The 13,928-nt window shown below is 31.9% G+C and overlaps 2 protein-coding genes across 2 annotated transcripts; one reads left to right on the plus strand and one right to left on the minus strand.

Moving 5' to 3' along the window:
* Positions 1 to 222: 222 nt before the first annotated feature.
* LOC132737675 (plasminogen receptor (KT)-like) lies at positions 223 to 6,627 on the minus strand. Its single transcript, XM_060725010.1, has 5 exons — positions 6,537 to 6,627; positions 3,536 to 3,633; positions 1,803 to 1,933; positions 1,217 to 1,326; positions 223 to 856 (listed from the first exon to the last, which is right to left on the minus strand). Exons 2-5 carry the CDS (start codon positions 3,614 to 3,616, stop codon positions 753 to 755), a joined length of 426 nt encoding a protein of 141 aa, XP_060580993.1. The 5' UTR covers positions 3,617 to 3,633; positions 6,537 to 6,627; the 3' UTR covers positions 223 to 752.
* A 260-nt stretch (positions 6,628 to 6,887) lies between these two features.
* Positions 6,888 to 13,432, plus strand: LOC132737674 (mpv17-like protein 2). Its single transcript, XM_060725009.1, has 6 exons — positions 6,888 to 7,082; positions 7,500 to 7,693; positions 8,208 to 8,369; positions 10,043 to 10,119; positions 10,628 to 10,756; positions 12,159 to 13,432. Exons 2-6 carry the CDS (start codon positions 7,528 to 7,530, stop codon positions 12,192 to 12,194), a joined length of 570 nt encoding a protein of 189 aa, XP_060580992.1. The 5' UTR covers positions 6,888 to 7,082; positions 7,500 to 7,527; the 3' UTR covers positions 12,195 to 13,432.
* The last annotated feature ends 496 nt before the right edge of the window (positions 13,433 to 13,928 follow it).

A 13,928-nucleotide genomic window follows, 5' to 3' on the forward strand; every position in this document is an offset into this window, starting at 1 on the left:
AAAATATTCAATATTTAAAAAATTTAAATTTTTTCCGTTAATTTTGCATTTTAAAAAACTGATTTTTTTCAATTTAATCCCAATTTCTTTTTTTAACTGTGTGAAAAAACCCCCAGTAAATTAAAATTTGGTTTTTAAACCGATAAGTGCCTTTGTTAACTTCCCCAAAAATTTTTATTTTTTTAAAAAAAAAATGTTACATTGAAAAAAAATTCATGGAAATTAACATGAATCTTTGGAGGCATGCTGCTTTAAGTTCCAAGATGAGTCAACAAATTTCTAGTTAAGGACTAAACTCTAAGTAACAAGTTTACAAAATGTGCAAATATTTAAGATTCAAGTGTGTACCCAATGTAACTAAAGTAATGTAACTAAAGTTAAGATCTTCTTATGCTTACATCATATTACATTATTTAGGAGCTGACTTACACAGATCTACTTGTTTTCTTCAAATTATGACTAAATTTACAATTTTCATATAACAGGTACATCCTATTAACTATGGAGTTAGAGTTATACCTACATATTTCAATACATTAAAATATAACTTCTGTGGATGATAAAGTCTGTAAGCTTCATTTTGTACACTTCATAAAAGTTGTTAAAATTCCTAATTTTCTAAGTGTTGTAAAAAGTAGCATGAATCTGGAGATGAGCTACTTTAAAATGGCACTACTAATGAATGTATACAAACACACAGTCACAATTATAAGTATTTTTTGTTGATTGTGTTTTATATAACAAATGTAGGATTATTTTCCCTTTTGTCTCCCTGCATCAATACTTTTTAATGTTGGTAGACCATTGGGTAACTGTATGTAGCTGCTTTCATTTATCATTATTCTTTCTGCTTCATCTGAAACAGGTTGTATAGATGTATTGTGAGCATATTAAAAGATATACATATTTTACAAGTATAAACCATTATTTTATAAGAATACCAAATTTAAAAATGAACAAATATATCTCTTAGAACAAAGTGCCATATTCTGCCAAAAATGATTAATCACAAAACCCAAACAATTAGCACAAGGGCACTTGGTGAAAATAATTCTAAGACAGTTTGGTTGAAACTCCTTGCACACGGAAGAAATTTTAAACTCCCACTCATCCTTGAACATTAAAATTTACTTATCTAATAACCAGTATTTTTTTCTACTTAAAAACTGGTTATAAACAGGGGCAATAACTGTGAATATCTAGCAGTAAAAGTTACCTCTACATCTTTGCATCTTGGTACTGTAAGCTAAGTCATACTGATAGCCTAGTATAAAACCAAAGGGAACCAGTGGTACTAATGCTGCCGGGTTCTTTTTCTTCGCAAAACTAATCAAATAAAAAAACACCATAAATATCAACAATAGATAATATCAATATCAATGATGAATAAAATATCAAAACATTTAATCAAGAATTTTTCAAAATGAAAGTTGATTGTCTCTTATAATTGAATAAAATCTACAAAATTCTCTATGAACAATGTTAACATCTCAGACTTTGTTTAATATCATGTGTCCTGTGATATACATGTATATGAGATGGCTTTTTAATAATGCAAGTCTAGGATAAACCAATATGGCCATTATAATATTATGAAATCTGCACTTATAAGATTAAATCTGATGTCGGTAGAGTCGACGAAGTATGACAAAATTAATATTATAAGATCAATAATTCCAACAATGTTTAATTTGAAAGAAAAGAATAATAAGCTATGAATGTTACCAGTATATAACTGTCTAAAATCAGAACTTCTGAAAAAGCTTCATTGTACAAATTTTAACAGCAAAGGAAATATTTACCCTGCAATTCCCATTACAGCAATGGTTGTGTAGAATGCACACCACCACTGAAACATATCTCGAGATCTTGCTAACATCATGGCCGCCTGACGTTCACGCATCTGATTCTGCATTTGTATTTGTCGCTCCAACTATAAATGAAATACAAATGCTTGTTAAAGTCTTAGTTGTTAACAAATTCAACAAATAGTTCACAATGATTCTTAATAAGTGGTGACTGATATTATTTTTTATAAGCATCAAAAGCATGCAGCTTTCAACATTGACTCATTTAGCTTTTTACCATTTTTTGTGGTATTTTTGAAAATTTGGCAACCTGTAAAGGAAACAAGTACTGTCGGTAGGACAGCAACGCTCGATTATTCTCAGTGCTTGATAGTAACTAAGCTTTGATAATGTACAATTTTCTAAGTTAACAAAAGGGCAAATTTGTCTTTTAAAAAAATCCATGTGACAGTTATAGGTCTTGAAGGGAGTCCTAGTATGCTCTCTAAAAAGAGTATAAAATTTCAACTTGTTTCAAAGCCAGATGTCAATAGAATATGAAAATATCTGAGGTGGTACATGTATGCAAACTTAAATGTAAATTCTTATGTAAATTGTAAAGCTTCATAGAGTTACCTCCTCCTGTCTACAGATTGGGGTCATGATGGTGAACAAGTGTGCAAAGTTTCAAAGCCATATGTCAATGTATTTAAGTTATTACAATAACTTTAAAGTAAATTCTTAGTCGAAAAAGGGGCATAATTCTGTCAAAATACTTGATAGTTACCCCCACCTGTCTACAGGTTGGGGTCATGATGATGAACAAGTGTGCAAAGTTTCAAAGCCATATGTTGATGGACTTTGAAATTTTTTGAGGTATTACAAAAACTTAAAAATAAGTGGTTACTCTGGCGCAGACGCTCGGGTGACTACAATAACTCTACTTATTCTTATCAAATAGTTGAGGTAGAAAGAATAATGATTTTCATCCTCTTATTACCCCCTTTTACAGATCTGACATTAAAGGTACATGCATTATCATTAAATTTGTTATTTATCTCTGAGGCTAACTTTTCAACATGCTTTCTTCATACTTTTACATCTTGTTCTTCTGGTGAATATTTATCTGTCCTTTAATAGCAGTTTCAGATTTTAGATACCAAATTTTGTAATATCAAAGTAAGCAGTTCACAGTATACAGCTTTGTTAGATTACACCATGCAGGCTGATCTGGCTCAAAAACTGGTGACAAAGGTAAATACTAATCATTTTTAGTTTCAGCAATTTAAGGATTTCAGGACATTTTCACCCTATCATCATGGGTTGAAATAAGACCACATTCCCAGTCTAAATAAAAGCCTCTTTTAATAAAAGAAATACCAACACCTGCCCAAATAATATTCCTACCTCAGAGAAAAATTGAACTGTTTTGACAGATTTCTTAAAGGAAATGGCAGGTTATATGATTATATATATCATAACATGTTACAAACCTTCCAGTCATTTATAAGAAATTTAATTTCTCAAATTTCCCGAATTAAATATCCAATATTTTATCTAAGTGCAAGGGGCCTTTTCCAAAAATTGCTGGAATAGACACTGGGTATAATAGTTTGACTGAGAGACGAGAAGATATTTTATATATAAGCTTTCATAGCTACATGTATCTGACCAATCCTTACATGCATTAAATAAATGTATTCATGCTATGAACTGATTAACTTTGTTTAAACTAATAATTTGATTACCATTTCTGACTGACTTTTCTCCATAAACACTTGTTGCTTCTTGAAATTCTCTTCCATGACCTTACCAACCACTGAACCCATTGTTCTGTCAGTTACTACTGTAATATACAAGAAAAATTCATCAGGTTAATAGTTAAATAAGGTATTCTTGATTTTTTGTTATAGCCAGATTCTGACAAAAATCAAAAGTATCTTTGAATCTGTTCAAGACGTCAAATTACTTTGACATGGTAAAAAGATGGCATGATGAAAAACTTTCTACAAACATTTTCTCTCATTGTACACTCATGTGAGTAAACACAATCATTAAGATAGTCTATCTATGATTCACATTGATTTTGCATCAAAACCTTGAGAAGATATATTTTAACTTTAGCTAATAAATAAATAATTCTACTTAAAAGTTTCATCAATGTTATTCCAATTTACATGTAACATAACATAAACTTTATTTCGCATTAAACATGTTTACAATAATATTAAACTAATATGTTGCATAATAATATATCTATGCTAATAATTCTTTCCTTCATAATGTTCTGTTTAAAAAAAAAATAATTAAGCACTTTTAAATTGTAACCAAAGCCCAATATCCCCTGGAAAAGTCATTGTCAATGGGGCATTCATTGCTTAATGACCAACAATGCAAGTTTAAAACATATCCACTCCATATCAAACAAGCAGTGTGTGGACAGATGGATCATGCCTCCTATAATCTCCCCCCCCCCCACTGCCATTGCCCCTCCTGAAATATGAGATACATGTTCCAAAATAACTGTTGTTTAGGCTTAATAGGGCAGCTAAGGAGATTTTAGTTAAAGATATGAAACTAAAATCAATATCTTTCAGTAAACAAAATCTTAACTGACCTTTTAAAACCTTTGATTTTAGCAAATTGTTATTCATTCTATTTGTAACTCTTTGCATATATTTTGCTGGATTTTGCATATAATTTAGTTAGAAACAGATAGCTTTGGAAATTAGGAAATAGATCAATTGCATGTTGCATCTACTGTGTAGCAAGAGGCACAAAAATCATTAACAGAGCAAAACATGTTTTTCATTCAAGTGGTATAACTTAGCCAAAATCATTTAACTGGAAAACCCGTGTAATGTCTGCAAGTACTTGAACTACTGAATAGACCTGTAAAGTTTCATTGACATTGCATCAGTGGTATAAGAGAAGTACTTTGAACAAATTTTTAAATAAAAATCATTAAAGGGCAATAACTCTGACAAAAAAAACCATTCAAGTAGAAAACCTGCATCACACGAGCAAGAACATGAGCTACAAATCAATCCTATTAAGTTTCACTGAATTTGCATTAGTGGTATAAGAGAAATAGTCTGGACAAACTTTATTAACACCCTTTTCATTCAAGTGCCATAACTTAGCCAAAAATCATTCAAGCCAAAACCCTGTATTACACCCAAGTATTTAAGCTACCAGTTAATTCTGTAAAGTTTCATTGAAACTGCATAAGTGGTAATGGAGGAGTAGTCTGGACAAACTTAAAAAATTAAAAAGCAATTAAAGGGCCATAACCCAGACAAAAATCATTGAACCATACAAAGACAATGACAAGTACAACTAGACATGGCATACTTATCATTCCTGTAAGGTTTGAATAAAATTGCAACAGTAGTTTTTGAGGAGTACATAATCCGACAAGCTTTTGTGTAGCTGGAAACACAACAAGAGCTGTCGGTAGGACAGCAACGCTCGACTATTCTTAGTGCTTGATAGTAAAAAAAATGCTTGATACAGTTACCTCCTCCTGTTAACAGGTTGGGGTCATGATGTTGAACAAGTGTGCAAAGTTTCAAAGCCATATGTCAATGGACTTTGAAAATATTTGAACTATTACAAAAACTTTAACGTAAATTCTAAGTCGAAAAAGGGGCATAATTCTGTCAAAATGCTAGATAGAGTTACCTCATCCTGTCTACAGGTTGGGGTCATGATGGTGAACAAGTGTGCAAAGTTTCAAAGCCATATGTCAATGGACTTTGAAAATATTTGAACTATTACAAAAACTTTAACGTAAATTCTAAGTTGAAAAAGGGCCATAATTCTGTCAAAATGCTTGATAGAGTTACCTCCTCCTGTTTACAGGTTGGGGTCATGATGGTAAACAAGTGTGAAAAGTTTCAAAGCCATATGTCAATGGACTTTGAAAATATTTGAACTATTACAAAAACTTTAACATAAGTGGTTACGCTGACGCCGACGCTCGGGTGACTACAATAGCTCTACTTATTCTTATCGAATAGTCGAGCTAAAAATAAACTTTGTGGTGGACAGAAAGACAACAGAAAAGTGATCCCTATATCTCACCACTACTCTGTAGGGACAGTGCACTTACTAGTCCAATATATCAAATGTTACAGGCTTGTTATAGTTTATGTTGATCAAGCCTGTTGCTTTGCCCAGAAGCAAAAATATCTCAAAGCGACCATTTTCAACGTCTATGCAATTACCCCAGGCCTCTTAATTTTTAATTGGTATATTATTTACTTTTTAAAAAGGTATTGTTGATCAGAAAGAACAATATAACTTACAAGATATACCCTAACATTTGCTACTTGCTAAACAACTGTACCACTAACATTTATACCTAATCAGTTAATTTAGACAACTGTCGTGTAAAGCCCAAGGTTAAAAGACGGGACAACATGTAAATGTTATATGTATTACCTGTTTACCAGAGACATAGATAACTATGTTATCTATGTCTCTGCTTTTTACACCTCTAAGAACTAATTCAACATAGAGCACATAATGTCATCTCTGATTCAACATAAATAACTCAGAAAAATGAATATGTTAATATCAATATTACAATTTTTACACTGTTTATTTATAAAGGTTAAAAGGTAGGACACTTTATGAATTAGATAAATATGAAAAAATAATGTCATAACATCAATGCAAGTATTAAAGAACCTATCGATTGAACTTTAATACGCAATTTGGAATAAAGTGTTGTAAATACTATACCTTTATTAGTGTTAAACAAACTATATTTATAAAATCTGTACTGTAGCTCGTCCTTTGCTGAGTCCGAATGCGCTTGATTAAATCATAGCAGACTTTGCCCGGTCAAAATTACAGTAATACACTGTAATGTACTGTTTATTGATTTGCCTTTGATATTCCTTAAACTGAATTTGAATAAATTTAGGCCACTAAAAACCTTTTTAATTAATTGGAACCAAGATCCATGCTTAGCTTCATGTAGCCACAAACCTTGCATGCATTTGTTTCTAATTATGTAATCGGTTATCTATTTTGTAAAATTTGTTCCAAATCATGAATCAAACACAATGTGACTCTTCAACATGGAGTATTCCGGGAAAATTAAATAAATTTATGTTTTGGCAATTATATGGGTTATTGGCATTGATTCAATGTTTTTTTTTGCTTTTATCTTATGATTTATGTTTAAGCATCAATCAAAAACCTTAAATATGTAAAAAATATAGTTAAATGATATGTCATATATTTTCGCGATGGGTCTGTTTAGGTGAATTTTCAATTAGCAAGGTAAACTGTCTATTGAACATTACTAATTACCATTTTATAATTAAAATTATGTTAAACTTGTTTTCATGGTAGATCTAATACAATACAATAAACTGATCTCTTATGTTAAGCTTGTCTTGACTAAGTAATAGGATGCATCAGTTTTTAACCTGTTAACTCATACATACTGTATGCAAGGTCATTTGGTTAATCTTATTTTGGTAAGTTAAAGAAAATTAATGATCTTTTATAAATGGTATCATATCAACATATCATTTGATGGTTTTTTTCGTTGGAGATGGAAAGAGAGATATGTAATGAGTTTAAAATTCTTGTATAAATGAAAAATTAAGATGGAGTGTCTTTACATGTACCTATCTAAAATTTTAATGCTTTATTTTGATTTGAAAGCTTCCCAACTATGTTTTTTATTTCCAGAATTCTTGAATTCACTGAAGCAGGTAAAATGGTGTTACATAAGTTACAGCATGTGGGGCGTAGAATGTTTTCCAAGTATTTGTTAGTTACAAATACAGCTACAGCATCTAGTTTACTTGCACTGGGAGATTGTATTATACAACATATTGAGAAGATGGACAACAAAGAAAAATCATACAACTTTCAAAGGACAGGTAAACTGAGGACATTTTTAGAAAAATGGAACAGGTTTGAAAAGTTGATGTAACAATATGGTAAAATGAATATTTCAATACATGTATATATTGAATAAACCACATCCATATTGCATTATAAATGTGTTTAAAATTTTAATCTTGGGTACTGTCAAATAAGATTTAAGGTTCTTGAAGTGATCATCTTTGACCTGTTTGAGTTTTTATTTGCACTGTTGCTCTTAAACATAGAAGTTTCTGATCTAATATAGTAGGCAGGATACCAGACCAGACTTGTTAGTTTGATTTTCATTTGCATGTTTCTGGTGTAAATTAACCAATGACTAAATTCTAATTTTTATATGTGTATAAACCATGTTTCCTTTAAGTGAAACATATTCATTGTACTGATAACTGTAGTTACAGTATATAAAGAGAACTGAATGTGTTTGATTTAAGTTGAAAGTACTTGAAATGCATTGTACAATCAAGCTTTAATACATGTATATTATGCATATTTATCTATATATTACAGGTAGAATGTTCACAATGGGATTCCTGTTTGGACCAGTGTCACATGTATGGTATAAGATATTAGATAGGTATCTCCCTGGTGCTGGTTTACGTACTGTAGCCTGTAAAATACTTGCTGATCAAACTGTGGCAGGACCATTCTTCTGTTCAGCTTTCTTTATGGGTTTGTAAATACCATATTATTAATTAAGAAATAACATTGGCCTGAGAGGTGTATATCGGCTATTTAACACCGGTTTGGAGTTTTGATGTGTAGGAATTGACCACGAAGGCCGTAGGCCTGAGTGGTTAATTTTTTTCACATAAAAAAGACAAAACCGGTGTTAAATAGCCAATATACACCTCTCAGGCCAATGTTATTTCGATTCTATCAAGATAAAATAAGGAAGATCACTAATGTTATTTTTTCAAGCGGAAATAACTTCTGGTTCCGATTTTCGCATAATGCTGTTCGATTTTTGCACCCTACTGTTGCAAAGATATAGAAATTATAAAACAAAATAAATAATGAGAAAAAATGTTTTTTATCAAGTTTTCAACAATAAAAACTTACCTTGTATTGTGTTTACATCAGTGCCCCATTTATCATTCTTGTATGTATGAAATAACGTCAGCTTGTTTATGAATGAGTTGTTTACTGACGATGACTTCATTACGCTGCTTACGGATTGGCACCGTTTTGTCAAAATATCTATTAACTGATATGGATCAAATATGTGGCTTTAGTGTATGTTAGTGTACATTATTTCATTATTGTATGAAAAGAAAACATTATAAGAACTGAAAATATAAATAAAAATGCTTTTTATTGATGCTTTAAAGGTTTTGTAAACTATATAATCGAGGGTGAAAACATAAAATCCGCATAAACAAGTAGTCCCTAACCAGTGTTTATTGGCAGTTTAACACCGTTTTTTTTTTCTTTCTTTGTCTACATGAATAGTGACAAAATCAGGTGGAGTGATAGAACTGATGATATCTTTTGTGAAACCTTGACTTGCTGAATTTAAATAATGCATTTTTCCTTTCACTTGTAATACTGTTCAGAATTGGAACACTTTTTCTAAACAGGAGAGAACACTAGAAAAGTTTTTACAATGTTTCACTTTTGTAACTTTGAATGTGAAAAAGAAAAAAAAACCATCAAAGATTTTCAATTCAAATTGAAGAAGTTGCTTGTTCAATTAAGTCTGCAAAGCACTTTAGTAGAATACTGCCTTTGCAACATCGCTTTTATTACATGTATACTATCCATCGCTGAGACAAGTGGAGCTTTCTGTCGGCATACAGATCTGGTATTACGGCTGCCTGTATTTAAAAGCATTTTTAGCTAAAATATTAGCAGAATAATCGAGCTAATGCAGTCACCCATTTGTCGGCGTCGGCGTCCCGTGGTTAAGTTTTTGCGTGTAAGCTGGTATCTTTATAACTACTGAAGGGAATGGATTGAAACTTCACACACTTGTTCTCTGTGATTATCTAAGATGATTGGCACAAGTCCCATAACTCTGATTTGCTTTATTACATAATTATGCCCCTTTTTCGACTTAGAAATTCTTGGTTGAGTTTTTGCGTGTAAGTTGGTATCTCCATAACTACTGAAGGGAATGGATTGAAACTTCACACACTTGTTTCCTATGATTATCTAAGATGATTGGCACAAGTCCCATAACTCTGATTTGCTTTTTTGCATAATTATGCCCCTTTTAGGACAATTTTATGTATTCATATAGGTAAGCATTATTATACTCAATGAAACACCCTTGTGACAACTTTTTGAATAGTCGAGCGTTACTGTCCTCCAACAGTTCTTGATATTTATATTTTTGATCTTAGGTATGTCACTTTTAGAAGGAAAGTCTAGACAAGAAGGTATGGAAGAAGTCAAAGCCAAGTTCTGGACAGTTTATATGGTATTACTTTTATTTTCTGATATATTTACATCAGAAAACATTGTTCATTTCATTTTAATTGTTTGCATGATTTCACTTTAACTCCCTTTGTGCTTGTGGCAAAATGGCAGACCAGCTTCCACATAAAGAGGATGGTTTTGAACTTGTATTACATAAAAAAGGAGTTATAGCTGTTTGGCAGCAAGTCATTGATCTGTGTAGTTTCACACATTGTTTAAGTTAGGCTCCATATGCCACTTAATTACATTGCATGAAAGAGTTTTATGGAATATTCCATGGTCTCTGCTGTATGAACAGTCTTGTAGACATTTCTTAATTCTTAATAAGTGAGCTGTGGTTAAGGTGTTTGCCTCTCAACCCAGGGATCATGGGTTCGAAACCTATTCGGGTCATGACCATGTTTTTTCATATGACACCGGGAAGTATAAATAACAAATTATAGAAAACTTAAAATGACTGATACAAATTAAGTCAATGCAAAAGTAAAGCATGTTTTTTTTTTTTTCAGCTTGACTGGTGTTTATGGCCTCCTGCACAATTCATTAATTTTTTCTTCCTGCCACCAAATCTGAGAGTTGTTTATGTTTCTGGGATAACACTTGTTTGGAACACTATATTATCATGGATGAAACATAAGGTAAGTCCAGTGACTGTTGTTTAGTTTGGCTCAACTCCTCTTTGTGCCAGTTGGAATAAGGAGTATGGCTTCTTATGCAAGATTTTATCTGTTTTTAGTAACTAAGAAAACAATTAAATATTTATATTTCATATCTGGTGGAAAAATATACGACTAGTTCATATTGCAAATGTGTAATGGCTTAATTGCTACATGTAGATGCATAATCAGACATGTCAAACAATATAACCAATATAACTTACAATAGATTTAGTTCATATAATCGGGGCGTCCGTGGCCGAGTGGTTAAGGTCGTTGACTTCAAACCACTTGCCCCTCACCTCTGTGGGTTCAAATCCCGACAGGGACTTTGAATTCTTTCATTTGAGGAAGCTATCTAGCTAGCTAAAGGAACGTCATTGGTTCTACTCGGGTACCCGTTAGTGCCTGAAATAATGCACAGAAGGGCACCTGAGGTCTTCCTCCACCAGTAAAGCTGGAATGTCGCGATATGACCTATACTGTGTCGATGTGACGTAAAACCCCCAAAAAACCCAAACAAGTTCATATAATCAAAACTGATAAGCAGAGCCCCAGATAAGCTGCGGATTTGCGTAAATACACAATTACAATGTAGTAAAATCAAATAAAAAGTTAAAAATTCAGTTAAATATTGTAAATACCCAATTAATTTTTGATAGGGGTGGGTATAATCTTATTACTTCTGAAAGCTGATTTGGAGCTATGTGATAAGATTATTTCATTATGACACAATATATAAATAGTTTGTTGGAGTTCTTATCAGTTTTGTCTTGTGTATAAGTTAAGGATACATTCTGATTAGATATTAGAAGTGTTTAACATAAACACCTGGTTACAGTTAGGTCCACAGTATGACAAGTGTAACCTGTACAGTACTACGGTACAAATATTTTCTAAATATCAACAATTAAAAGTTCATATTGGAAAATGTTCGGAATAAAATATAAATTTTTCTAAAGTATAAAAAGAATGCTTCACTCTTTTTTTAAAAATGAATGTTACAGGTAAATTCTTGGGCCACATGACTTATTTATCATTCATGCAAATTTATTTATGAAATTGAAAGGAATTGAGGCACAATGTAACTTATTTTGATTTTCACTTGTTCACTCACTGCATATCATTGGATGGACATAATGTCCTTGAATGAATGTAAATTTGTTTGATTGAATTATAAGGAGGGATTATCAAGAGCAGAATCTTATAATTATTCAAAATCATATTGTTTTGCTAGATCTAGACATTTGTGTTAAAGTTAAATAGCTTAGAATCTATCATTAAATTTTATCTTTTATTTGCTAGAAAATATGAGAAATGTTGAGGTGAAGAATATTTTATTTATAATATAGTCTACATTAAATCATTTACTTAAATATTTCAGGAGCAACATGTGGAGACTGAAGTGAAACAGAGCTAGAAGTAAATTAAAGGATAATCAAATATTTATACCCCTGTCTTTCATAATACAGTCCAATTTTGTTTGCCCCAAACCATTCCCTTATATTTATTTTTGTTAGATTTCTGGTTATACTGACATACCTAAAGGTCATATTGTAATTTCTGCTTTGCAAATACCAGCCAATACCAAAGTACATTAGGTGCCCTACTGTGCTACATGTATTTCAGGCACAAGACTATATTTGAGTAGACAAGCAGACACTTTGTTAGTTAACTGGGTAGCTTGCTTTTCCAAATGAGTTTTTTTATCCCTGTTTGATAATACATGCATTAAGATAAATCTGAGTATCAAAATGCTATGTTATGGCTCTAAAAATGTTTTAACTTAATGTAATTGATATTTTTTATTCAAATTAAATGTTGCAGAAATAATGCATAAAGAGGTTTCAGTTATCTAATTTCACTAGTTCAATATGCCCTTAGTACACTATAGTATTATTGTGACTTAGAACCCAATCTTAAAGGGACTCCACTGAGGTTTTTTTGACATGATGGGACTGGAAATAATTTTTCAAGACTAATGTTTCATTTGATGTAGGTCTAGGTGCAAAATTGCAGATCAATTGCCCAAATATTCTTATTTGAAAAATTACTCGAATCCACCAAATCGGGCTAAGAATAGCACATAAATACAATTTTCAATTTTTTTCCTGGTATATTTTGAATTATCTTTTGCACATCTCCCTGTTTTATAGGCCTTATTTGATTTATGTCTGAATTTCAAAATTTATGTTTTTTTTAGGGATTGGATCTCAGTGGAGTTCCTTTAATTACATTTCCCCTCTCACCTCCAGTTGAAATTTATTGATTAGTCCCAACAATGGGTAAAAGTAAAAATTACAGGCTTAGCTAACCAGTTGAAATAAGTAAGATACATGTCGTTTTATTATTTTTCATTTTGACTGTTGTACAAGCAGTTTACCACGACCTCTAATTACAATGTAATTAAAGTCCGCAATTTTAGAAACTGACTGATTTCCTAAAGATTAAAGTGTGTAATTTGTTAATGCTGAAATATAAAGAATCTTAGCCTTACCAATATGATGTGTTCATGAAAGCTACATACTAGATCTCTCCATGTTTTAGTACTGTCATAATTTGGTAAAAACTCCTTAAACTGGAATGCTTGACCATCATAAATTACATTTTTAGAGAGGATTCCGGATTGCAGAGTTTTACTCTTTTGGCAATGAAAATGTAATTGTCCCCCGCCTTTTCGAAGAAAAAAGGGGGATATAGAAATAGGCTCCGTCCGTCTGTCCGTCCGTCCGTCTGTCCGTCCGTCTGTCACACTTTCGTGTCCGGTCGATAACTTTGTCATTTATGAAAGGAATTTGAAATAACTTGGCACAAATGTTTATCATATTAAGACGATGTGTCATGCGCAACAACCAGACCCCTACCTCCAAGGTCAAGGTCACACTTGCTCATTCAAGGTCAACATTGCCTATTTGAGGGTATATGTCGTGTCCGGTCCATAACTTTCTTATCTATGAAGGGATTTTGTAAATACTTGCCATAATTGTTCACAATAATCAGACGATGTGTCATGCGCAAAAACCAGTCACCTACCTTCAAGGTCACACTTGGAGGTCAAATATTAACATAGTCTGTTACAGGGTATATTTGGTGTCCGGTCCATAACTTTGTCATTTATCAAAGGAATTTGAAATTACTTGGCACAAATGTTTGT

This window comes from Ruditapes philippinarum, unplaced genomic scaffold (genome assembly GCF_026571515.1).
Source record: "Ruditapes philippinarum isolate M1 unplaced genomic scaffold, ASM2657151v2 ctg10881_1_1_1_1, whole genome shotgun sequence".
Taxonomy (NCBI): Eukaryota; Metazoa; Mollusca; class Bivalvia; order Venerida; family Veneridae; genus Ruditapes; species Ruditapes philippinarum.